The 27,986-nt window shown below is 38.2% G+C and overlaps 1 protein-coding gene across 2 annotated transcripts; it reads left to right on the top strand.

The window, feature by feature from the left end:
- Nucleotides 1-3,943: 3,943 nt before the first annotated feature.
- Nucleotides 3,944-24,531, top strand: ANKRD46 (ankyrin repeat domain 46). Of its 2 annotated transcripts, none has more exons than XM_053994097.1 (4): nucleotides 3,944-3,973; nucleotides 16,757-17,104; nucleotides 18,325-18,483; nucleotides 22,507-24,531. In XM_053994097.1, the coding sequence occupies exons 2-4, from the start codon at nucleotides 16,794-16,796 to the stop codon at nucleotides 22,721-22,723; spliced, it is 687 nt and encodes a 228-aa protein (XP_053850072.1). In that variant the 5' UTR covers nucleotides 3,944-3,973; nucleotides 16,757-16,793; the 3' UTR covers nucleotides 22,724-24,531. The 2 variants fall into 2 exon arrangements, with proteins under 2 accessions (XP_053850072.1, XP_053850065.1); XM_053994090.1 differs by lacking the exon at nucleotides 3,944-3,973 and adding an exon at nucleotides 4,021-4,234.
- The last annotated feature ends 3,455 nt before the right edge of the window (nucleotides 24,532-27,986 follow it).

Here is a 27,986-nt window from a genome sequence, read left to right as displayed (position 1 = left end):
TGGTTAGGTAAACTTCTAAAAAATTTAGTAAGAACTTCTTCAGGTAGGAAAAGGAGGAAAAGTTAAATTTTTGGGAGGATAAAGAGGGTAAAAAATATGTCTGAATAAAAAAAATATTTTAGCTTGATGGTTCAACAACTTGCTTCATTTTATTTGCTTATTGCGAGTATTTCTGAATGACACATTGGAAATTTACAGAAAAACAGAATGTGTATGAAGATCAGGTATGTATATCTGCATGCACCTGCTGATATATTTTACAGACCTGTACTCAGATTCCACACTAGGATTGTTTGTGCATTTTTTTTTTCCCTCTGGTGGGGAATCATACCCATTTGGAAAATCTGACATGCTACATATTCATACACAGACATTCCCATCACATAAAAGATACAGCTCCAAGTTCATTTGCAGGAATTAGTATCCATTGCTGATAGTTCCTGAACAGCTAAATAACTAAAAGTTGTTGCTCTTTCAAGTCATTTGTTGAATGAAAGGGAATAACCTAAAGTCAATTAAAATAAATACCTCTACTACAGCGTGTGATTGGCTGAAGAAATATATTTCTCAAAGAAAAGTATTTCTAAAAACTCAGTCTAAATTCAGAAAAAATATGGTGCTGCTGTGCCATCAGAAACCTTAAAACCAATCACTAACTGCTGTTCAATAAGCAAATTGATTAAACTGTGTGGTGGGTTCTCTTGCCCCTTTCTTCGAAGTGCTCTGTACTTGTTACTGCTGGAGATGAGAGTCTAGGTTAGATGTGGCCTTCAGAATTCACAAATAACTTGCAAATGATATTAAGAGAGACAACATTTTCTGACTAGAATTGTACCTATGCTGGAGACCGAAGGATGTGGTTTAGTGGCTTTGCTGTGGCGAAGCTTTAGCAAGGACTAAGTTCCGTGGCACTCTGGGCTTGAGGCCATTGGTCTGACCTGAAGATATTTAAAATATTTTTTTTGTGAGAAGAACAGCCTTGGACAGGGCAACAGAAAATCATTGAGCTTAACAGCTGTGTCTGGTTGCTGACACAAAACTCAGTGAGCTGAAAAAATTAAAGCTGGTAATTAGAATAGAGCTGTTAAAGCAAGTCCCAGTATGCTCTTGCATTAAATAGTGATAGTATAGAATGGTATATGTCATTTATACAGCAAATTTGAAGTGGTTTATGTTTTCATACACCAAGCTGTGTTTTTAGAGGATTAATATCAAATCTTAAAACCATGCTTAGCTAGCTTCTAAATGCTGTGATCACAATGTTCTTAAGGATCTCCTCTGCTATTTCTCTACTTTTTTTTTCTGAGATACTTGAAAAATGTAGTAAAAGTTTATCTTTTGTACATTGTCATTTGAAAAAGCATTGATTGAGTTGGGTCTTTATAATTTTGGCATTAGCATCCCCAAGAGTCTTATAAATCTTTGCTCTGAGTTGGAGAAAAGTTTAACTGATGCTGTTGAAAGACTCTGAAAACTTACTGCTGACTCATGAGAAGAAAAACATAACTTTTATTTTGTTTCTGATACTGTAGGACTACATGATACTACTAGCTTAGCATAACAGCCTGAAAATTCTTGTCTGAATACACAATCTAGTGCAGCAGTAAGATTTAGTAGGAAAATTAAGAAACTTAGGTGCACTTTGCAGATAGTGAGGCTGTGTTGTAGAAGTGTCTGCACCTAGGAAATTTTGCAGTTATGTGTTGTTTTAGAAATCTTGAAACAGGCATGAAATAATTTCTATAGAGATAATGCATGCAAAACCTGGTTCCTGCTTCCTAATGCCTTGATGCTAGTTACTGCAGCATGGTTACCACAGCTTCATGATAGACACTTCTATTAGATTTTCAGGACATTTACTTTACAAACATATATCGAAAAGATTAATCAGTGCCATAAGTTTTCCTAATACAACTGCAGATACAGGCAATGGAATAGTATAATTTGTCTACTTATACCTGCCAGATGATACGGTATTCAGAAGCTTCAGACAGTACTGCTACCTTTTCAACTCTACTTTTCCTAAAGGGAAAAGTAGAGTTGAAAAGGTAGCATTTATGCAGTTGTTATGGTTAAAGAATGTGTGATTAACAGAAGTCAATCTAATTCAGAAGGCTTATTCTGCAGTTAAAGCACCTGTATATATGTCCTTGTGGTCACTATAATGCCAAACAACATCCATGGTGGCACATTTGGAACTGCTGTTCAATCCACACATACAATACATTGTAAAAAGCCTTAGAGCAGAAGCAACTGCTCTTGTGTCCTATTCCAGCAGGGAAAAAATTAATTCTGTTCTCTCTGAAATATCCTAAAAAGATCAACTTCAACTGTATTATGTGAGATTTTCTAGCTTGTTTGTGTCTACCTATAATTACTGAAATGCATATGCCCTTCTAACTGTTTATTTGTTCCACTGCATGTAGTTCATCTGTATCTCAAAATTTTCCTTGTATCTCAAGGAAGAGATTTTTAGTTAGGCCAAATGAAGATGACTGTGGATTTGAGAAAATAAGAGAAGAGGACCGTAATAATTTATTTTAGATATCGTTTTTCAAAAGGAATTGTCTGAACATAATAAACCCATTGTTGAAGTCTTGAACTATAAAGAAAACAAACAAACACCACAAAACCGAAAAAACCCACAAACAAACAACAACAAAAACCAAAACAAACAAACAAACAAAAAAACCACAAAAGCCTTTGCTGTCATTCCTTGTCTGTGCACTGTTCTTTAGAGTTTTTACAAATCTAGTTACTAGTGAGAATGAGTGCTGAGATTATGCTTTTTTATTTTGTTTTCTGTTTCCCCAGACACTGTTCGAGCAGAAAGGGGATGGTTGACAGGAAAAGGTGCTACTGTATTAGCTTGTAATGTTTCTGTGACTCTCTGTAATTAGTGTGATGGTTGAGCAGGCTATTGCCACCTAGGCATTGCCTGGGAAAGGCATGCATTTCCTCTGATCCTTCCAAGCAGACCAGACTGTTGCGGTTCGCTTACTGACCTGCTGAGGTATCATCCATCCAAAAAAAAAACTACACTAATATTTCGGGTGAAGTCAAATAAGTTCAGCCTCCGCCCTTTTTCCCCTCTCACCCCCACCTCCATTCACATATACTCAGAGAACCTTGGTGCTGAGATGAGGCGGAGACAGAGGCACTGTACTTTTGCCTGAATTTTTAGCTTTCTGATTTTTGTGGTGTTATAGGGATAGCACACACAGCAGCGTCAAAATCACAGAATCAGTTAGGTAGGAAAAGACCTCTGAAAGCGAGTCCAACCTTTACCGGAACCCACCCCATCAACCACACCATGGTCCAGTCTTTAAGCCTTTAAACACCTCCCGGGCTGGAGCCTCTCCCACCTCCCTGGGCAGTGTCTAATCGCCCTTTCTGTGAAGAAATTCCTCCTAATGTCCAACCCCAACCACTCCTGGCACAGCCTGGGGCAATGTCTTCTTGTGCTGTCCCTTGTTCCCTGGGAGAAGAGCCCGACCCCCACCTGGCCTCAGCCTCCTCCCAGGGCTCTGTCGGGAGCGGTCACGGCCGAGCCTCCTTCGCTCCAGGCCAAACACCCCCAGCCCCATCAGCCGCTCCTCGCAGGACTTGAGCTCCAGACCCTTCACCAGCTCCTTGTCCTTCTCTGGACTCGCTCCGGCTCCTGAATGTCCTTCCTGAATTGATGGGCCCGGAACTGAGCCCAGTACTCGCCTGGTGGCGTCACCAGAGCCGAGTACGGGGGGGCGATCACTGCCCTGCTCCTGCTGGCCACGCTATTCCTGCTTTCCTTCCTCTCGCGGCCTGGCGCCGCACCGCGGCTCTGCCCCGTCCCCGTGCCCCGGCCAAGGGCGCCGTGAGGGTGCGGGAGGTCTCGGAGCGCCCGGCGGCCTCCGCCCAGCAGGGGGCGCGCGCGCCCGCCCGGCCGGCCGCTCGCTCCGCCCGGCCCCGCGCGCCCCCCGAGAGCCCCGCGCAGGTACGGCGGGAGCGGGGCCGGGACCCGCGGGGCCGGGGCGGCTGCGGGAGGCCTGGGAGGGCACGGCCGGGCGCTGTCACCCCCACAGGCCTGTGCCAGGCCTGGGGAGGGGCCCGTGGACGGGCCCTGGGCAGAGCCCGGCCCGGGAGCCGGAGAGGTGGAGCGCTGTGATGCCGTTTGGTGGGAGAACAGCGGGAGCAGTGCCAGCCTTAGGGGAGGGGAGGGGGACGGGATCGCGGCCGCCCTGCTGACAGGGCGTTGGTAAGTGTGCGGCTTTGGACGGGCTTTCTAGGAGAAAACAAGTGAAACTGGAATACATATTTTAACCTGCTGTCATAACTGTCTTTGATGAAACAATTGCTGTTTTTACGGGAAGTGGAGTAATTCCCTTTCTTATTTTCTAGACCCCACTAAAGCTGCTTCACGTTGCTATTGTGGTGAAAAGGTAGCCATAACACCTGAATTGTAGACAGAATAGGGAAGTAACTAGAAATAAACTGTGGTGAGTAATATTGACTCGAAAATCCATCAAATCTGAGTATCAGATGGTATAAAATTAGTTCTTTGAAGATCAGTCTTGAGACCAATCTTACTAAATATTTGATAGAGGTCTTGATGTAGCAATTAAAACTTTACTGTCTTAATTTGATAGTGATGGGGAGTTGGGAGGCACTGACAAGTATGGAAGAGGGTTATACACAGAAAATTTGGGTGATCCTGATAACTAGGGTATGAAATAAGTTTAATAACAATTTAAAGAATGAGGGTTTAGAGTTGTAATCTTGCAAGCAAAAAATTTGTAGAAGAAATTCTTACCAATTGAAAGCAATACAAAACCAAAGAATGATAGGTAGTTACAAGATGTTGAATTGCAGAAAAAGTAAATGCTTACTACAGTGATCCAGTTAAAGGAGTCACTATTATCCATGAACAGAACTCTAGAACTCTTTGTATAATGTTAATCATTCTCAGCAAAAAAACTGGAACAGAAAGAGGCAGATACGCCAAGGTCAAGTAGGGAAATTAAAAGTCTGTTAGAAGAGGCATTTGGCTTTTTTTAATTTTGCAGAATAATTGTAATTTTGCTTGCTGTTTAACCATCAAGGTAAACACTGTGAGGGAAATAAATAGAGCTAAAGGATCATGTTAATACATGAATAATTTAACATAGGTTTTAAGATTAATAATATATGAAAACTTCTAACCATCAGAGAGCACTGATATTCAGGACCAGCCCTCAAAAAGATCAAGGAAGAGCAAAAACTGAACACTTACTAGATGGAATGTGACTGGTTTGTAAAAATATTACTTTTGTTTGCTGCAGCAGAAGCCTAAGTTAGTGTTACCTGTAGACTATAGATCAGTTTTTCTTTTTTGCTTGTTTGTGGAATAGGTTATTAGCAAGAACTTGTTAAATTGTTTGTTAGAAGAAAAATATTTATATTTGCTGTCTGAATAGTAGAGTTGGTGACAATCAGGAAATGACAATGGCTAATTGCTGGCTTTTGTGTCGAAGAAAAGGTATGACAAGTAAGCTGAGATGAGTTGAAGGTTGAAGTGTAGTATATGCATCTGCTGTCTTTTTACCAGAGCTGTGTGAGTTTGCCTCTGCAAGAGGGGACTCTATAATTCAGTTGTGATCTGTAATCAGTGACACATTTCCTCTCTGCAGATTTTGGTGTCCTTTGGTTAAAGTTGTCTCATCAGCAAGAGTGAGGGATTTGAAGCAGTGCTTTAAGTTAATTGTGTTATCTCACATTCTTTTGAACTTAATGTTTGAGCACATGTGGCCTTGAAGTCCTCGTCTGCAGCTCAGGACCTGCAATACTTGGTTGTCCAAGGAGTAAACTAGTACTAGAGGCTCTTCTAGGGATTTGGGTATGCTGGAATTTTGAGGGCTGCCACTCTTTTCTTTTGGTCAGTCTGTCAGTTAATATCTCCCCACATGATCTCAAGTTGTGGATGTTCCACTTCCAGATAGATCGGTTAATAAGCACATAAGATATTTTAGAATATTGGTTTATACATGTAATGGTTTATACACATTATGTGAAATACGTGATCCCTGAAGCATTGAGCTTTCTGGAGAGAGCACCCATAGAATGCTGCTAGAGAAGGCAGCAGGCCTGTCTTGAGTGCATGGGCTTGTTCCACCAAATTTCCATTGTGAGTGTGTATTGTAGGTCAAGAACACAGATACTGAAATGGTCAGTTTTGTTGTGGTTTGCTTTGCTATTTAAAGATGATACTTACTAAATATGTGGAAAAAAGGTTTTATCTTGTGCAGTCCTGTGGGAAATGGATTTGTAGAGAGTCCCCCACTGCAGCCTTGTCTGTACTTACAGGACTTAGATTCTGGTTTTCATTCATGTATCAGCACCACTTTTCCAAGTGGCATTTTTTCTTTTACTTTATCAATGACATTTTGATTGGCTGAGTGGAACAGAGCTGCTTAAACACCAGTTTTGTCAGTCAGCAAATTTCTGACATCCAAGTAATGCAGCTACATCAGCTGAATTTTATAATATAAACTCAAAGGCATAAATCCTGCAATGCTCATTGATGATAATCTTCAGCATGCTCAAGACATCTTAGAGTGTCTGACCAGCAGTAGTGGATGGTGACAGAAAAAGGGCAGCAGGACATTTCAGGAATGCTTTGGGGTGTATGGGCTTCCCATGGGTGGTGTAGAATGCTTGTGAGTCTTCTTCACCTCGGAGTTTTTTATCCACAGAAGAATATGCCTGTCTGTGTTATGTGTTAGTACCTTAGGGGCTGGTTCTCTCTGAGAATGGGTGCATCTTCAGAGTTTTTCTACATCCAAGACTCATCAGCTTTTACTCAGGGTTACTGAGTAGGGTTGTAGATACAGGTGTTGTGGATCTTCAGGAAGCATTAGAACAAAGTACCATACCAGAGGATTTTTAGGAGAATGGATGCATATAGCATCAAAGACATTTCTTACGTGCAGAAGTGGTTGGGTTGAAAAACTATAAAGAAGGCAAAAAGAAATTGCGAAAAAAAGGAAGGAGGCAGAAAGGTGGCACATGAGCTTCAGTGTACACAAAGTAAGATGATGTCTTGGGTAAAATAATCTAAACCATGCTCGCATGGTGGTGAACTCGAGACTGGCAGCCACTAATCAAGAGAAAGTGCTTGGAGTTACCATTGAATGTTCCCTGGAAACCTAAGCTCAGTGTGCTATGGCAGCCAGAGAGCAGGAAAATGGTGACTGTCCTCAGAGAGATAGTGAGAAGAAGACAGAGGGCACCATTTTGCTGCTGTGGCTGGTGCACGCTCATCTGGGGTAGTTTGTGTGGTTCCAGTCTCTGCATTGGAAGGACACAGTGGGATAGGGAAGGGCAACCAAAAGGGACAAGGGGATCAGCTTCCTTAAGAGGAAAGACTGAAAAGTCAGGATTGTTCACAGAGGATATTGCTGGGGCATGGCCAGCGTTATGCAATGAAGGCAGTGAGTAAAGTGAGAGTTATTCATGCAGTGTTGAGGCACTGAAATGGGAGTTGCATGCTGGGGCTGTTGGGAGGTAGTTTCAGATGGATACAGGGAAGGATGACGGGGGTGCTGTGGTGGCAGTGTGAGCAAGTTCAGGAAGGGGTTAGAAAATGGGCAAAAAGTCTGTTGAGGGGCTGCTAAAAGCTGCTCAGGGAAGTCCACAGTGTACTGTTGTGGCTGCTGGGTGTGTGTGGAGAATGGAGAATAGACTGCAGGAAGCAGCCAGGTTCATGTGCTCTCCCAGTGGAGAATCTCTGATGGCTGCTCTTGAAAGCAGAGCGCTGGGTGAGCCGGATCAGCCTGATCCAGGACACCAGTTTTAGTCAACTTATGATCAGTAAGACTGGAATAATTTTAGTTCTTCATAGTTCAGTTCTAGCTTCTGAACTGTTAGAATCTGCATGTATAGCCTAGAAAAGGCAGTGAGCAACAAGTTGATAGTGTTTGCCAGGACATGGGTTATAAAGATAGGGTCAGCTGCAAAAGAACCCTGTAAAACTGAGTAACTGGGTAATGCAACATACTGGCACATGAGTTCAGTGTAAGTGGAGGGATTCAGATAGCATAAAGAGAATCCTAACTTCTCGTATGAAATACTGGGCTCTCAGTAATGAGCAGTGTCTTGTAGTTTTATTGCATGGTTCCATGAAAATGTAACAACAGTGTTAAGCAGCAGTGAAAAAGGTAAAACAAACAGTGAATATTACTGAGAAACAAGTAAAAAACAAAGCAAAGAATTTTGTCATGACACTTGTTAATCCATGGTTCACCCAAACATCTTGATTGGGTCACCCCTGCTCTGTCTGCCTGCTCACAAAACAGAATAACAATGAGTGAGATTCAGAGAAGCAAAATAAGAATGGTCATACACACAGACTCCCTTCCAAATGAGGAATGACCAAGAAAGCTGGACTTCAAAATTCATCCTGGAAAGGGATGTCTGAGGAGGCTGTGATGAAGGCCTGTAGAATCATGAGTGGCAGGAAAAGAATGGGCAGAGGTGCAGTCTGTTCTTCCTGCAGGAGAGTTGGGGGTCCACAAGGGAAGCTACCAAGTCCCTGATTCAGCAAGATCAAAAGATGTTGTTCTTCATAAGAACTGAGTTGGAGAACTTACCAGAGTATGTTGTGGGTATTAGAAGTATTTGTGTTGAAGAGGAGAGAGAGCAAATTCAGAGGTGGAGGCGTAGCCAAATACATAAAAACCCCATCCACTTTGAGTAGAAAAAGCAATATTATATATGCTTGCCCTATTCTGTGTTCTTTCTAGCCTCTGGTTTTTGCCACCATTTAAAAAATTATACTAGGCCTAAAAGGACTTTTGTTGTGATCTGCTGTGGCTACTTTTATGTAGGCTCTTTATTCACAAAACTAATAATTGATGTGGACTTTTTTTCACAGTTTCTCTTCATCCTTCCTCAAATAGAGCTTGTCAAATCTTTTTAAAGAAACATGGGTACTGCTGTTCATTGACTAGACACTGGGTTTCATGCTGAATATTGATTGAGTCTTTCAATCAATATTCAATCAACTTGATTGATGAGTTACTGCTATTTACTAAGTTATCTAAAGGTAGAAGCTTTCCCTGTATATGTGATGTCTTTTGTTTTCAGGCTCAGCAGGATAAATTGATGCAATTGGTAAACATCAGTTGAGCTACCTCACTCTCAGGTTCTTTTCAATCATCTTTCATTGCATTTTTGGTCAATTCCAGCCCCTGTGCAGATCAGGAGCTTGAAGCTGACCTCTCTGATTCTCCTCAGAATCTCCATCTGTTGTCCTGGGAATGCTTAGGCTTCTGATTCACTCCCTTCAGTCCCTTTAGACTGAAGTTGTGCAGTCACTAGTACTACTACGTGTTTGCCTCCATGGAGAATTTTTTTGAGTCTAAGCATGGTGAAGCAACTATTTATGCAAAAGTAGTATCACTATGTATGTACTAGTTAGACATACAACCTAAATAGTGTTGCCATTTCATCTTACTATGTCACATAACATGATCCACTGTGATACAGTTAAGTTTTTTAAGTCATGCTGTGTTGATAGATATTTAAAATATTTGAAAGAATAAATGTATCAATTTACTATTTGATAAACCGGTTTAGTGATTTACTGTGTGAACATGAAAATTCTGAACAGAAATGTGTATCCAGCACTTGTAGTTAAGAGTTGCGTGTTTGACAGTGTTAATTGTCTTATCATTGGTACATTGATATAAATACATTATTGGTATAAAAATGAACTTCAATGAACAAGCAGAGTAATATATTTTTTCAAAGGTGAAGTCAAGCATACAGTTGTATATAAATGACTCACAAATTTAGGAGCCATCTACTTTTAAAAGTGTTCTGTTGCTTCTGTTCACTAGCCACTAAACCACATTTGATGTTGCACACTAAGGCCATGTCATCAAGATTATGCATTGCTAAGGACATACAAGCTATTTTATATATTGAAAGGGAAAAAAGTAAGAAAATACGAATGATATAACAAGTCATTTGATGACAGGTTCTTAGTTTGCTTTATTGCTTTTATTAAGTTCTGATTTCTGATGATTCCTCCTGGACACAGAAAGTTTTTCCCCATGTTAGTAAATATATAATCTCAGACTTACTGTTTGTCTAGGTAAGGACTAGGTTTTTTTGTGTGGGGGTGTTTTGGATTTAGTTTTGGGTGTTTTTTTAAGAAACAGGCATAAATACATAATTTTAAAAATTAAATACCTTTGTTTTCAGAACTCAAGCAACATACCTAAGTCCTTGTTTCACTAACAGAGGATCAAAGATTAAATGAGAATGCTGTTTATACTGCAAAGAAGTAGCAGTTTGGATTTCAGACTCCTTTTAATAAAATTTTATAAAACCTTATTTTCAGGCCTTTCATAATTTCCTTCCCAGGAAGACAGAAAATACCACAAGTGTAGAAAAAGTGGTCTTTGTGAGTCTAGGCTTACACACTACACTAGTATCTAAAGGGAACCTACAAGAAATCTGGAGAGGGGCTTTTTACAAGGACATAAAATGATAGACAAGTGGGAATGGCTTTAAACTGACAGAGGGAAGGTTTAGATTGGATATAAGGATGAAATTCTTTCCTGTGAGGGTGAAGAACAACTTGAACAAGTTGCCCAGAGAAGCCATGGATGCCCCATCCCTGGAAGTGTTCAAGGCGAAGCTGGATGGGGCTTTGGGCAGCCTGGTCTAGTGATGTCTGAGGTGTCCCTGTCCATGGCAAGGGGGTTGGACCAGATGACCTTTTAAGGTCTCTCCCACCTCAAAGCATTCTGTGACTGTGTGCGTCCCTTCAATTGGACAGGAATTCAGCAGTCCACGTGGTGGCAGTGTCCATCCAGACTCCAGTGCTGTTCCGGCCTCGGCAGCCTGCTGCCAGCCGGAGATATCCCTTGTCAATGTCTGTTGCAGAAGACTGCTCCGAGTCTGCAGCAAATTTAAACACAAACACTTAATTAAGAGTGGGACAAATTCTCTCTATTCTCTTAAAAACCAGACAATTAAACCAACAACAAAACAATATGTAGTAACCTTTAATATTTTCTTGACCAACATACACCCTATGTGTTCCCAACAGAAACAAAAAAGGAATTCAGGTAAAGCTTTGTGAAAAGGTTGATAATTATGACCGATACGATTCAATAACTTTATATAAAAACGGATATATTCAAACTGGCCACGATGAACAGAGAAGTACTGTAGCTATATAGTGGTTTAATAGAGCGAATTGTGGGGAATTAAAGTTACAGATTATTTGAAAAAAATCTGTAAATTGCCTTTTTTCCTAAATAGTTCTTGTACAGAAGATGAAAGATGAGCAATGTTCAAAAATACTTAGCGGTATATTTGATAGAAGTTAAATGTGCTCAAACAGGTAATGCAACTGAATTACCAGTTAAGTTTAGCAAGGATAAAATGTTTGTGAATCTGCTTGTTAATAAAGGCATTTTAAATGAATAATCTCATTCTTATTTTTCCCTTGTTTTGTGTACCTCAGTACACAAAATTTACACTGTTTTGTCTGGGGAAGCATCCTTTAACCCTGGATTGGCATTTGAGGCCTTGTTTATTTTTTATCTTGTAGTGTTGACATATTGGGCAATAATGAGCAAAAAGCTTCCTGTTTCTCACTGCCATTATCTGCTGATCCGTAAGAGCAGCAATAGTTGTTAAAACTTCTTCATAAAGCACTTTGTAGCCTGTACTTGTAAAGCCCTTTGTATATGCAGTGCCCCAGAGTTTCTGCTTAGAGGATGGTCCTGACACCAAGAGATCATTACCTGGATGTCTCACGTCTGCATAAGGGAATGGGAATGATTGGAAACAAATGGCATAAATAATGTTATTCTGTTGGCACCTACTCATGTGTCTGACTAGGGACATGAGAGGGCGTGTAGGTGTTATAAACCTGCTGTGATACCTCAAATCCAGGAACCGTTGAAAAAATAGCTAAAGTTAGAAAGGGGAAATCTGCAAAATATAGCAGTGTGTAAAATAGGCATCATGCTGAACTTAATCTGGGGTGCTGCTTTTAGCAGCAGTTCCATTTTGGTGGAGCCATAAAACTGTTCCAGTTGTACTGAAAAGATAAAGATTTCTAATAGAAAATACAGAACTTAAGTGTATTTTGATATACATACTAGTGTTCTTTCCTAAACGGAAATGAGCTGATCATAAAATTTTTTACTGAATGTATGATTTATTCAGTTAAATGACTTCTCAGTAACTTGCACACCAATACATGTGTGCATGAAAACTTAGCAAGGAAGTTCTCCCTCAGCACTTAAAGCAAAGTACTTAAATAATGAAGAGGAAGAGCTCTGCAAGCCATTGCCACTGAAGTGCTCTCAAAGTGCATTACAGAAGGAGGATGCTGTTTACCACCAGGGAGTTGACAAATGCAAATTTTGCAAGGAAGGCGTATCATGTGTTTGCTGGCATGGGAGGTTACTATTTCCTGGATTTTAGTTTCCATTTCTTGGTGTTGGCAGTTTCCCTAGTGGTAATCTTACTGATGCCTACATTCTAGATGTCAGAGTTTGTATTAATACTGAGAAGTCTCAAGGATGGAGCAATCTGATATTGTTTTGTGGAACCGATGTGTTGTTTTAAAATAGGAGCAATTAGTTCAGTTTTCCTGAATGTAGTGGGGAAAACTATAGTTTTGCAGAACTGGTATGTCCTATGGAGCAGTGACTGGTGATTAATCCAAATTTGGCAGGTTCATTAATACTTCTGTAGTGGAGGGATGGGTCCCACGAGTGATTGTGTTTCTCATGTGGAGCTATTCTCTCCTATTCCTGGGGCTATTTGGTAGCTGTTGAACTTAATAAGAAAGCAGAGGAAACAGCATATATTTACTGTAAAAACAAACTGTGTACAGTTAACACAAATTTTAGGACTAGTTTAAGAAGTGACAGAACTTGCATTTAGTTCTGTGGTTTGAATTTTTCAAGATCACTCCTGGCTTCTGCAGATGAGAACTTGTCCTGCAACAGATCAGTGTGTGACAATGAGTTCCCATTGTACACAGTATAGTGAGAGACAACTGACTCCTAGTTAATAAATTATTTTTACAGAATCACTTAATATAAGTGATTCCTTTTGAAAACAAAACAGCTTGGTTAAATTTTCTTATCCTCTACTACATGTGTCATTGAAGAGTATTACAGCATAATTTCTAAAGTTATTAATTAAAAAGTACACTGTGTTGAGGCTAAATAAAAGTATAAATTTAGGGAAAATACATTCTTACATTATGCCTTTCTAATCTGAATACTTCTAGTTTGGGAGGATGTCTTTGAATTTACTTTTTTTCACAAAACTAGTTTTCTGTCAAAGTTCCAAGTTAAATAAAGCAAACCTTTTTTAAACAAAAATATTATTTAACAGCTACATTTTCAGTAGATAGTGATGCATTTTTACAAGCAGTCATTTACTTCTGGTTTTAAAGATTAGATTTATTTATGTAGTAGTAGTAATTTTTTGGGATGTTCAGGATGGTCATTTTGCAATATATTGTGTCTTGTTACTAATGCAAGTCTCTTTGTCCTAATTGGTGCCTATGATATCAGTCCTTACTGGTAGGATATCAGCTTCTGGACAGGTTCAGAGTTGTTACCTGATTCACCTTTCAGAAGCAATTTAAATTGAATGGCCAATGCTGTTTTGTTTCTAAATTTTGCTCCTAAGTCTGTTGTATTAGATAGGCATTGCAGTAATAAGCTTTTTGATACTGTGGGCAGAAACATAACCACCATTTGTTTAATGAAAAATACCTAATTAATTTTACTTGTGATTTTTTATGAGTTTTCTTACACAGGAGATTTTGCTAGGTTGGGTTAATTTTGAGGCAAGAACATGCTATTTGGGGACTGACATTTTAAAGATGGTGCATAGTTCAGCTTTGTGTGCAGCTTGTATTTGGCATAGGTTAGCTAGCCATATGTGAAATAGAATTGTGTTAGTACAAAAAATCTTTTTAATCACAAAGATAAATGAAACCAGATGGCCCAGATTTTTAAATTTTTTTTTTGTAAATGCATTTGCTTAGTCCACAATCTTGAAGTATTGGGAAGAAGGATTTACCTCATCTTTGTCTTTCTTCCTGTGAAATACTAAGGTTTTACTTTAGTCTTCTACACATGAGTGATCAGTTCTAGAAGATTTTAGTGATAATAAATTCTGAATCAGAATGACTTCCAGTTACACTTTCTGTTAACTGCTAGTATTTGTGCTTCCTTTTCTGAGAAGATAAGGAAGTGGCTTTTTTCCTAGGTATTATTAGCTAATGTTTCATCACAGTTGGGGAATTCTGTAGGGCTTTACCAGACATACACGTCTGGTATGAAAATACAGACATTAGCTTATATTTAATGGAGCATGCCATGCTGTTTCTCAAATAGCCTAAGTTTCTTCCAGCATAATATCCTCACGTTGATTTATGTTAGGCCTTGTTTTATTAAGCAGGTTTAAACACTGAAGCATTATTTTACAAGCAAGCCACTTTTTGTCAAGTGCAAGTAGGGGTTTGTGGTATTGATATGCTGCTTCTATGGCTGATAATTGGAGGTTTTAAAATGATTGATGATCTTGCTTTAGGGAAGATTTAGTGCAGAATATAAAGGTCACAATCACATCGCAGAGAAACTGGGCCCATTATTTTTCTCATTGAAGACTGGACGGGCAGAGTGGAAGAAAAATTCTCATATCATTCATGATTTGGGTGGAAAATGGGCAAGAAAATTGAAATTGCTGTCAGCTAGGGATCATAGCTTTGTAGCATCCAGGGGGTTGTAACATATTCACTGAATACTCAAGTAATTACATTTTCCTGTCAGTGCCCTACATGGCTCCAGTCTCGCACTAAGTTTTACGGTGTATCAGTGAACCGGCCACTTGCTATTGGAGATGGTTGTGGAAAAGAGTTCTTGAGCCAGTGATGTACTATCACGTGCTTGAAAACATACTTGCAGCCTAGAGGAATGTACTCTGCTTAGAATCATTCCTTATGCAGATACCAAGATGCAGAATTTATTTCTACCTCTTTGTCTTCAGCATCCAACAAAGAAAAAAACGTTGTGCATTCCTGCACTGGAAAACTAGACATGTGTTGATATATGTAGCTGAATTTGTCCAGATAGGAAACACAGCCTAGTGAAGTTTAAATATGATTTATTAAACTCAGCAGCCCCCAGTGCTACAGGTGTTATTCAGACCAGTGTGTACACATTTTGAAATTACTTCTAGAGGTACTTTGATCTTGAATTTGATCTAAAACATGGGGGAAGAGCTATAAAATATAGACATTATGAACTCTCATAAAAGGAGAGGTTTTAAATTGAATTCTTTGGCTACTGGCCATGTTTCCATTCTCCTGGCTGAATGACTGCACTGGTGTGGAAGGATACCTTATATAGATGAGAAAATTTAAATCTGTATATAGCAGTTTTAATAAGAGATTCAGATAGTTAATCAGAACACTGCTACACCGTGAGCCCAGAATAGAACCCCTGGGCAAGTGAAAAATACTCTTTCAAGTGATGTTTCAGTTCACTTTCTATTCCAAGCTTATCTAGTAAAATCACGTTTCCCTCCTATCACTTTAACTTTGTCATGTGTCTATTGAGATTTCTTCTAGAGGAATTTTACTCATGTGATGTTTTTTTACCACCTCTCTGAGGCAATACAAAAAGAGGACTGTTGTCCAGTCTTCTACATGTTTTCATTGCTTCTTAAAATTGCTTCATGAACATTCTACCGTTCTCTTGCTAAATCATTCTCTTTTTCCTTATTGTTTTCAAGTAATCTTTTCTGTGTCCTGTAAGCACAGTGTCATCATACCTTCCTGACTTGATTCACCCTTAAAATATTCTTCTGTAAAACTGAAATCATAGTTCATCAACTGTTCTATACCAAGTAATCCATGGTGAAACATTTCTCTTCCTCTTTTATGTCCTGATACAGAAAAGGACTTAATCCTTTATTTGGTATTAAGCCAGAGAAACTACATTTGTGTTTCTCCTTGTTGAGGTTCTACTCAAACTCACAGTAGCTCTGTGCTTGATTTTACCATTGTCTTCCTTGCACCCACTTCCAGTTTTCAGTGGGCAATTTCACCTGATGCATACAGTTTTCTGTGTTCTGTATTGCTATTCTTGTTTGTTCTATAGTTTGTATAACTCTGACACTGTAAAAATAATGTTCTCAAAGATTATTGAAAAATACATTTATTGCAGAATGAAGAAATTAGTATTTTTATTAAGCATTTTTAGCTGTACTGTAGTTTGTGGATTGAAGTTCAAATTCAGAGGGTGAAAGTCCATTAGGGCAGCTTTGCTTATAACTGGTAAAAATTGCAGTTGTGTGACTGTACCAGTGGACTGAATTGTTTAGAGTTTCCCCATTTATGAAAGGTTCTTCCTTTCTGTCCCAATCTGTGGGTGTTTTGCCCTTTTATATCAATACTACTATATGTGATTCCTTACTAGGTTGAAAACTGATCACCTGTCTGGCATCTGTGGCAGAGATCTTACCAGTTTTCTCTCATAACAAAGCTTTGCTGCTCTTTCCAGAGATGTGAGCTCTTTCCTTTTTACGAGAAGGGAATGCAGCACACAAAGTTAATGTGTATGACAGGATAGAGTTGACCTATAAGCTAGTTTGCATTCTTGTTTGGGAACCTGAACAGTCTAGTGAATATTAGCATTGTGTTTATTTGCCTGGTTTCACCATCATTTCTTCACCCTTTTACTTGCAGGTTGGTCACCTCCTGCTGACCTGAGAGAGTCAGAGCAATGTCCTACGTTTTTGTGAACGACTCCTCCCAGACAAACGTGCCGCTGCTGCAGGCTTGTATCGATGGAGATTTTAACTATTCCAAACGACTCCTAGAGAGTGGTTTTGACCCAAATATTCGTGACAGCCGAGGCCGAACTGGCCTTCACCTGGCTGCAGCCAGAGGAAATGTAGACATCTGTCAACTCCTGCATAAATTTGGTGCTGACCTACTAGCCACTGATTACCAGGGTAACACAGCCCTTCACCTGTGTGGGCATGTCGATACCATCCAGTTCCTAGTTTCTAATGGACTTAAAATTGATATTTGGTAAGTCACTTTTTACAGTACATATTTTATAATACATTAGTCTTTTGTCACCAGAGCCTTGCATGTAAATCTGCTGTTGCTGAAATGCTGTATTCGGTGCAATTCTACTTTACAAAGATACCACTTAATTTAAAAAAAAAAAAAAAAAAAAAAAAAGGCAGGAAAACAGTAAGAGGTCACTTCTGCTAGTCTGTGCTGGTGTGAGCTGCTGTATCTAATTCTGCCTCATTGATGACATTGCTGCCCTGGTTTGGCCAGACAGACAGGTGTGGGTTGTTGGCACCAAAGAAAAAATCACATTGACTATTTTAAAAGAATTTCTCCACACTATTTTCTATTGTTGTACTATATAGGACAAAGAAAATACAGTATTTGTGTGTGTCAGTTCATTCCCATACTCCTCTGGTAACAATGCTTCCTTTCAGTGTTTTTGCCCTCCCTCAAAGTCTGTGACTCACAATATTGTATATTCTTTCCTTCTGGCTTCCAGCAGCTGTCAGATGCCAGTGCTCAGATGGAAGCTTTCAAGCTGCAAAATAACTAGCTGTTTCATTCCTGTGCTGAATTACTTTGTTTGTGGAACTTTCTGCATATTCACAACGTGTGCAAAAACCAGGAGTAATGTCAAAACCTTTGAGTTTTTAAATCTGTCCCTTTTTCACCTGTCCCTCATTAGTGTTTTCAGCTCAGCAAAACTAGTTATTGGTAGACCAGATTATTTATGGGTTGTGGGTTGGGATTTTTTCCCCTCATTTCAAACAGCTCTGGTGGAAATTCCTGGTCTAAAGGCAGCTCTGGACCTATTCAGTATTATTTTAATAGCAGCAGAGGGACCATCTGTATTTTATTTCATTTCTGCCTCATGTCCTAATACCCTCATGGAAAAGGAACTATTAGGAGCCAGATTGCACAATTCTTTCTTGAAATTAAGCTTGAACTTGAACATTGCCATAAATCTACTGTTGTGATTTTTTTTTTTTTTAGAGTCCTAAGAATTTTGATTTTATTAGAGGGGGAAAAGAGTTGTGCAATTTCAAACCTATATATACTGATTTTCTTCTATAACCAATTGTGCTGTAACTTGAATAGATTGGAATTTATTACTGTCTGATAAAAGAGAAAATAGTTCTGAGGACTTACTAAACTGTAATATGTTATGTTGAGTTGACTTGTTACAAAATTTCTGTGTTAGAATTTTTTTATGTCTTTTTATGTTTTAGCAATCACCAAGGTGCAACACCACTTGTTCTTGCCAAACGAAGGGGTGTGAATAAAGATGTGATTAGATTGCTGGAATCTTTAGAGGAGCAAGAGGTGAAAGGATTTAACAGAGGAGCTCACTCAAAACTGGAGACAATGCAAACAGCTGAAAGTGAAAGGTATTTACCAAACAAAAATAACTACCAGGAGAAATAATGTTTATGGCTTTAGATTTTTGGGATTGACTTGATTGTTTATTCCTCAAAACAGATAATATCAAATTTGGCCTGACATTACCAAACAAAATCAAAATTGAGTGTTAAATTTTGGGAAAATCTCTTTAAACAGATCCAATGTAAGAAAAAAAGGAGTATTGTATTTTTATTGTATTTTTTTTTGAGATTTTAATTTTATAATAAAATTTTTAAAAAATAATTACTAATTTTCCATTCGGAGTCCCAAACTCAAATATTCTACCACCTACTACAGAGCCAAGTGGGAAATAGTGTGAAATGCAAAATGGCAGTATCACAGGCTAATCTGACATGCTTTTAGTGATTTTCTGTGCAAAAAAAAAGGGGTTGGAAGACTTTTCATCCATCTGAACTTGAATAAAGGATTTTATATTGTGTCATATCTAAAATTTCTATTGTTAGCAGTCCTGGAAAAGATGGAGAATAAGAATTTTATGATGGCCAAAGAGATAGTTAATGCAGAACTGAGGATTTAGAGAAAATTGCTGACCATTTCAGGGAAAGTGTTGGGTTAGAGGGAAGTTAGTAATGAATTCCTAAAAGCCTGGTTCTAGGACTGTGCTTACTTCGAATTTTCTTAAATAAAAAAAACAAAAGCATGAGAAGTAGAAGCATGTTAGTGATACCAAGAAATGAGATACAGGGAACCTTGAGGAAAATTGGGATGGCATAGACAAAAACCTAGGGTTACAAGGGAGAGGAAATCAGTAGTAATAAATTGTGATTCTGTAGCAAAAAATGCAACTGTAATTACTGGAAGCTGTATGCCATAAAATAAAAGTTTCTCAGAGGAAAACAAACATAGAAGGAGAACAGGTTTGGTGCATTAGGATTTAATACTATCCTGAAAAATGCAGTGAAGTCCTACAAAGTATGAAACAAAACATTTTCACTAGGTAAAGAAAGCTGTCGGTCCTGTTGTATAAAGCAATGGTGACTTCTCTCTCTAGTATGTCTCATTATCCTGTTTACTCCCATTCAAAAAAATGTGGCTTTTTTAATATTGTCTAATGATGATCATGAACTGTGACTACTGGAACATTATATCACAAAAGACAGCGAGTTTTGTCATATAACTGTTGCTTGGTTTATGTGAAAATGTAGACAGGCTGTACTGTAAACAGAAAGAAGCTGTATAGATGGAGTTAGATCTAAGCTGAGTAAACGAAAAAGGTGAAACCAACAAAACTGCAGAAATAATACCCAATACTCCCATGAAGTTCTTTCTTATACATCAGATGACTCTACCTGTCAGAGAGACTGTTTTAAGCCCTGAAACAGATTTTTTTTTTATTTTCAAAATTATGTGGTTATACATTGTAAGAATTAGTGCATATTACCTTTCTGACTTCACTAACTTCTACTGAAAGTTTCTTGACGCACAGAAATGCACTTAGGCTGATCTTATGTAAGCATGTGGACAAACAGCTCAGCCCCATTTAAATTTTGATTTTTGATTTGATGGTGTCCCTTTAACAAACATAGCTTCCTTTCTGTTATTTGACCTTCATAAATGTTATATTGTTTGCTTTGGCCAGGAAGTCAGCAGCTCTCCTTGGGGACAGGCACAGAGACATAAACAGTGCAGTACCCAGCTTGTTTGGGAACGTGTTTAAATGTCTGAAATACATTATTTTTAAAGTAACAAATAGCAGCTGCCTATAGGAGCCAAAGCAAATGAGCTTGTGTGCTGATTGCTTTGTAAATAAATAATATCTTTTTACCAGCTGGCTTTTCAGACCTCCACCGTTTCACTTATCCCTCTTTGTATTATTTTCACATTTTAGGGACACTTAGATTAATGTCTTCTGTCCTCTGCCCTCTGAGCTCTTACATTAGGTATGAACCTATGGACAAATAACACTGTTTCTAAAAATGGTCTCTGACTTCAGTTTTCTGCTCCTTATTACACAGAGTTGCTGCTGCTGGGGAAGCAGAGGCCAGAGCTCTGTTCCCAAGTCAAATTTGGTTTTGCTTGCTTTGCCCTCCTGCGGGTGAGGAGTGGCCCTGCTGCCAGGAGGCAGAGCTTCTCTGTCCCTCTCTCAACATAGACATCTGTCCTTCTGTCCAGCCCAGCAGGACCTGTGGCTGTGCCACAAGCGTGTCCAAATGTGAACTCCCACCACTGTTGGACACAGAACATCTGTCTGGGCTGTGTGGCACAAACTCTTCTGAGGACATGTTGCTGCATTACCAGTTTTTATGCAGCTCTAATTTGTAATAAGAAAAAATATCTTGAATAACACTGGTTTTAATTGGGTCGTAATATAAAATAGTAAAAATGTTTTCTGTGTACCCTTTTTAATGAGCAAGCATGTGACTTTTCCACTTAAATTGCATTGCCCCTTTATTTACCCTCTCTGTGGTTATGTATTAACTAGTTAGTACTTACTGAGTAAGAAATACTGCACAAAGGCTGTCTTTTACTAAACCCTTTGTTTTGCTTGGGAAATCAAATAAGCAAGGAAGGTTACTAAATCCTGCACCTATGGGTAAGCTAAAATAGCTTTACAGCTTGGTAAATATTTAAAAAAATGAAAATACAGGCTGTTTAATAGGCAATTGCTGAAATCTTGTGCACATGATACTGCAATACTTGAGCAAGCTGTGGGAGTTCGGGCTAATTGTTCTTCAGTGGTTGTACTTCCTGAGAAAAAATACCTTATGAATAGTGTGAAGTTTTCCCATGGTGTAATCTTAGAAGGGAGCTTCGTGAATGAGACTTTTTTCTGATTACCATCACTTTTCAATTTATTTCTGTCATGAAAAACAGCAGCATTTCTACAATTAGTTTTGACTTGGAAATACTATTCCTTGATTTTTTAAAATTTTTATTATTAGTCTTGTAAGAAATACCTAGGAATATGGTAACAGAAAGCAGTTAAAAGGGAGGAAAATTTTTTTTGCTTACATTCTGCTATTGACATCATTGAATATATGATTGATTCCACCATTTCCTTTCTGTGGTTGTCAGGGCCTGATCCTGTAAATTTCACTCAATAATAAGTAATAAGACTGTGCAGATGGCCAAAACTTAAGTGAAGTCAGACTATGCAAAAGCTTTCCTATTCTTCATGAGATTTTTCATAAGCAACAGGTAGTTTCCTATTACAACTGTGAAACTAGCAAAATTGGGAGAATTACACAAGAAGCTGTGCAGGATTTTGAGACAACTTACATCTTTTCTAAAGGTGATCAATTGTCAAGAAGACTGCCTCTCTCAGATTTTATATTTGTTTTTCATTAGAAGTGAGAATTCCACTCCCTAATTTATAGTCTGATGATTTAAGGGGCCCTGATAGATTGGTAGTGGAATGCTAAAACATCAAAGCAGCCACTGAACATCATATGGCAGAAAACACAACAATGCCAACTTTTTCAGAAAGTTTCTGAACTTCTTGTTATCCAAAGTTTGTGTTTTCTGTGATTTTTAATGCTTTTTTGGAAGAGGCATGTAACAAAGATATCCAGGAGAGTAGTAAAGATCACTGCAGAATTCAGCATCTCAATTAATATTGGTTAAAGCTTCCATTTTATTAATCAGAGTTTATTTTTAGTCATGATTTGTTTTATTAACAAATAATGTGTGCCCCTTGAGGTCTTAACTTATGCTTCATTATATTTTACTAAGCCATATCTAGTAGGAATTATGGGGACTGACCTTTGAAGGCTTCTGGGTGGCAGGCCTGAAAATTCAGTGCAGTTATACATACACAAATATCATTCTCTTTGCACAGGTTAATAAAATGTCATTTCAGATAAAATAAGTTTAGAATTAGATGTGTTTTCCTGATCTGATTTGTCTTGATTTAGCAGAAGCAATGCTATAAATCAGTTGGGGGTTTAATTTTTAATCTAGAATGTTTCAGATGCCCTTAGTGGGATTACTGTCATATTTACAGATGCATTCTTTTACTCTGATGTATTTTTAACTTTAATCCTTCGTAGTGCAATGGAAAGCCATTCCCTTCTTAATCCAAACCTACAGCAAGGTGAAGGAGTTCTTTCCAGTTTCCGCACAACGTGGCAAGAGTTTGTGGAAGACCTGGGCTTCTGGAGGGTGCTGCTCCTCATCATTGTCATCGCTCTTCTGTCCCTTGGAATAGCATATTATGTTAGTGGGGTGCTTCCTTTTGTAGAAAACCAGCCTGAACTGGTGCACTGAAGCAAATGCAAAGTACATTGTCCTTTTTCCTGTTCTAATCTAATCTTGTTTTGAGCTTGGAATTATTTGCTTGGTGCAGACAGTGGCAGCTGTATATACTGTTTGCCTTTTGTACTTATTATTAACCCCTTTGAAAGAGGGATTAATTAATTTCAAGTAAAACACTAATTTCTAAAGCATTCCTAAGATACTTCTGACTTACCTTGACTTGCAAAGCAAGATGTGAAGATAGTCCTCTCTGATAAAATACTGTGATTAGAAAAGGCCTTTCGTTATGAGTATTAAATTCCTGCATATGAATAATACATCCTAGTACAGAACCGCATTTGGTTTATTTTTCCTATGAAGAGAGGTAAATCTATTGTTGGATTTTTTTGTAAGTGCTTCAGTGGAAAGAAAGATACTCTTAGAAGTCCTCCGCAAGAAATCTCAATAATGTAATAACACTTTCTGATATATAGATGGTGATAAGCTGCAACTCCATAGTTATTTTAATGCCTCTCCATAGTTTCCTATCTGCTAGTTTATAAAAAGAATGAGAAATAGTTCAAGTTTTACTATGTCTCTGATGTATAGATCACTCCTTTATTTATTAGGTTAATGTAATGTGTGTCTTCCCCAGATGAATTTAATGTTATTAAAACCTGCCTGAAGTAAAATTTGTAGAACAAAACTGTTGTGCTTTGGAAGAAGATTTGGGCTGAAAATTTTGCATTTTTGTTGAAATGTTGCTAAGCAAACCTTTCTTTATAAGGGTAATTAAAAAGTGATTTAGGTGTTCTGCCATGTATATAGTAATTCTGTAAAGTCATTGTGAAATATATCATGAAGGATAACTTTTTCATCCTCCCATAAGGATCAGACTGAACCATGTAATTGTGTTTTCGTGTTTGTGGAGAGAACTTGGTTGAATAGAATTCCTTTCTAGAATTGTTTTCCATTTCACTTGCTTTCAGACAGAACCTATAGGCTTATGAATTATTTTATGAATATGCAGAATAAAGGTGTTTAAAATACTAATATTTAGGAACATTGTATGAAATTAAATCTTGATCCATTCTGTACTTTGCTGTGAAACCCTTTGTTGTAAATAACCTAGGGATATGAATGCATTAGATATTCCTTTATGAAGGCTGGAAAGGTATTGCATAGTAAGTTGGAGGTTTTCAAAGAAAGTGGATTCTCTCTCCCCATGCTGATTAGACATCTAATTCTCTTTTGCCATTGCCTTGAAAATCCCAAACAAAATGAATTCTTTGAGCCTAAGGAATCAATTTTTATTACCTTTAATTAACCACTCCTCAGTTGTTGCTAAATAACATAAAACATTTATTGTACATTTAAATGTAACCTACATGGTTCTGTTCTGGTACCATATATATTTTTCTTTCTTTATTGGTTTGAATGAAGGGGATTGTTGTGATGTGTGACACAGGTTTTGCTGGAGCTGGGCCCCATTCTAAATTTCATCTGAATAAATCTTGATCTCAATTCTTAAGTTAGACTTTAATGACACAATACTTTTTTAACAGCACAATGCTGCAGAAAAGAAAATATCTTAAAGAAAACCCAAAAAATGAGAACATATTCCTCTTCTAAATATGTCACTCATGGTACCACTGTTAATGAACAGATAAATATAAACTCATCATATACCTAAATTACATTTACTTGTCTAAATAAGTACATTTCTGTTAATACCATGCATCTTCATTAATGAAGTTGTCTTTCAGTATGTATTATCTGCATAATTTGTAATTGTATTCTCAGTATGGGTGAATGCCACAAATAAATACATGTAGTAAATATGTTTTGGTTTGTTATTACATTAGAGCAGCAGTAATGATGCTACCCCATTTTACTAAGTTTGTCATGCATTGATAATGAGTATTTCAAAAGTGAGGAACTTCCTACACAAGAAATGGCAACCGTGCAGCTTTATAAATGAGATTTTAGAGCACAGGTTCTTTAGATTTGCCTCTTTTGTTTTCAGTATTGTTGATGAACTAAAATTGCCGTCTGGCTGTCTCTCTTCTCTGAGACTTCAGATATTGACCATGTGGTCTGGAGGCCTCTCAAAATTTAAGATTGCCTATGAGGAGGAACAAAACATAACCAAGAAAACAAAGCTTGAGCCTTAAGCAGCCTTTCCTATTTTGCTGCATGCATAAGCAGACATGCAGGAACTACACATTGAAACCGTTTGAAAAATTGTGTTTGAAATTAAGATATTTCATGTTTTAAACCAGAAATAAATCCAAAGTTCTCTTTGAACTTCACTGTGTCATGAGTGCTGCTCCTTTAAATAAGGACATTATAAATGTCTGATAAAAGTGGAGTTTGTTCTGTATATACCTCTGTTACTGTAAAAGGTCTGTTGTGCCTTTCAAAATATCTACAAACACTAATGTCTTCTTTTTCAAAGGCTGCTTCTAAAGAATGCATTTACCTCTGTAACTTTAGCTTGGTTGTCATGGAGGGGTTCTACTGTTTCAGTATAAAGTCTTGGATTGTCTGCAGGTAATAAGATTTCTTTTATTTATTATTGTAGTGGTGTCTCGGTACCTTGATCCAGGTACTCACTTTTGTGCCAGGCAACACAAAATCCAGCTGAAGTGCTTAAATATGATAAAGATAACAGGTACATCAATCCATCCTGCAAGTGCAGGTACAGAATTATCCCTGCTGTCACCAGAAATTAATTTCATTATGTTAATACAGATTCAAGATTAGTCACTCTTCAAATCCAAAACAGATTGTTGTCTCAAGCTGTTGTTGGACTAATGAGCTCAAATGGAATAAGGAATTGAGAGGGAAAACAAACAGCTATGAAGAGATTTATTTTTCCAGTGACATGAAACAACTTGGTGGACAAGATAGTGCAAGTTAAACTGGAGTGTAAAAAGGATAGACACAGGCTCCTGTGCAGTGGGTTGTTCTGGTGCTCACATTTATCCCATGGCAAGATCACACCTATCTTACCTCACAGTAACTGGTTCACGTACCAGATCTCTTTATCTTCAAGGGCTCTGTTTTCACTCATACTGGTAATTTGCTTTGTAGAAGGGGATGTTCTGTTGGGTGACTGTCATGAGTAGATACTGTTTCTGGCTGCCACAGTACAATGGGTAGTTAATTACTGGATGTGATCTGGCACTGTGAGGCTTTTCCTCATGAAAAGCTCCGAGGGGGAAAGAACATGGTTTCACTTTGAAATATTGAAACATAAGATCTCCGTAGTTTCTGGGTCTGCAGCTGATTGGGAGTTTGATTTTACCGTGAGTCTATGAATATTTAAGGCTGTTTTTAGTACTTTTCAATAAGTAGAAATCATCAGCTCTGGCTAGTTAGTTAGGTAGTTCTTTTTCTAGTCAAAATATATTTGGTCATAATTACTTCAAGAAATGCAAATTAAGTAATTTATTCAGAAGTACAAATTGCAAGTGGTGACTTCCCTGAAAACTCAAAAAAAAGGGTAATATTGACTGGCATCCTATTCAGGATTTTCAAAAGTCTAGCATATATTTAAAAGTTATCCCAAGCTGATGTTTTACAGACCTGATAGCTTCCTCAGCTGACACACAAAGTAACTGGTTTCTGAAGTTGTTCCTGTTTCTGAAGTCAGGTCTTTATTAAATTCATATTGGAATCAGTGGTTAAAATAAGTCTTCAATGAGGTGAGAATTAGGTCAGAATGCTTTCCCTTCATGCATTGTTCTTTTTTTACATTTCAACATTAATCACTGTAGATTGGTTACTTGCAATACACTTTGTAAAATTTCCTCAGTGATCTAAAGTGTTACAAAGAACATTGCCAGTTGTTCCTGTACTTTTCTTCTGTGGTGTTGCAGCTTTCTAGAAGAAGTCAAATGTCATTGCACAGTTTCATAACCTGCAGTTCTCTGTGAATGCTAAGTGGTGAAATACTGTTGAATCATGAATCCTGAATCTGTATTCATATTATTAAATTAATTTCTGGTGACAACGGAGATAATTCTGGACATGCACTTGCAGAGTATTATGATGTGCCCGTTATCTTAATCATATTTAAGTACTTCAACTGAATTTTGTGTTGCCTGGCATTTTTGTACTGCTCTTAGCAAATGCTTTGAGGAGAGAATGCTTTTAAAACATACAGTATTAGGAAACAAATGCAACTAATTGGTAGTTCTTTGCTATTTATTGCTGGGAAGTGAAGTGTTCCCAGGGTCAGGCTGCCAGAGAAATCTGAGATGAACACTACAAGTCCCCGACTGACAGTGATCTGGTGTGTCTGTGCTCTTACGCAAAGCAGGATGAGTGCTCTGGTGTTGCAGCTGAGCAGTCTGTGTGTGCAGAACCCTGAAAAATGTGTCTCTGCTGTAGGCATTTATAGTTTGCAATTCACTCTTGTAACTAAGCATTGAGCAACTAGTATTTCCTAATGACTGGGATGAGACAAAACTGTTGTTCTTCATTAATGCCAAGGGAACGGGGAATCTACTGGAAATTGCCAAATCTAAAAAGCAACAAATTAGAATATCTTATGAAGTCAAAGTGTGAACTAGTCATAACCATGGCTTCAAGCGATACATTCTTTCCATTTGTGATTTTAAACGACATTCTGGATGGGAAAAAAGGAAAAAATGGGGAGAGAGACCTTTGGAACAGAATTTGTTGTGTGCAATGTATGGCTTGAAGAAAATAGGAGGGAAGCGACTGCAGTGAGGCCAGACAGCAGCACTGCAGGCAGAGCAGTGTGATACCTTCATGAATCACTGCTTAAAGGCCAATCCCAAGGCTTGTAAGCAGTGTGAGGAGTGACCAGTAATAGCTTCCTAGCAGGAGAAGGATTTCACTGGCTTGTGATTACACCATCCCACAGGGATGGCCATGCAGCCCTGCAACCTGAGCTGGCCCTTCTTGACTTCCAACGTCTACAGCGCTGCTATTTCAGACAACTGCGTGTTTGAATGTGTGCCTACATTAACAGCTGCTCATGTGGAAGCTGAACTGGTTCCTCTTATACAAGGATTCCTCTGCACATAGGTTAGCAAAAGAAGTTTTACCAAATGTGAACAGAAGCTCTTTGTAAAGCATTAAATATTTCTGGTGTATTACGTTATGTTTATCGAAATATCAGAAGGCAGGAATCCAGATGAAGGATCAAGTATATGCAATAACATCTCATTTTCCTTTGCCAAATAAAAAAGAACAGATAACATTCTCTTAATGCAAAGCAAGAAGATCACAGTAAATTTGTTTTGATCTGTAGAATATGAAT

The sequence above is a fragment of the Vidua macroura genome, chromosome 1, assembly GCF_024509145.1.
Source record: "Vidua macroura isolate BioBank_ID:100142 chromosome 1, ASM2450914v1, whole genome shotgun sequence".
Classification (NCBI taxonomy): Eukaryota; Metazoa; Chordata; class Aves; order Passeriformes; family Viduidae; genus Vidua; species Vidua macroura.
The sequence above is the reverse complement of the archived record's forward strand: the minus strand, read 5'-3'. Positions and strand labels throughout refer to the sequence as shown.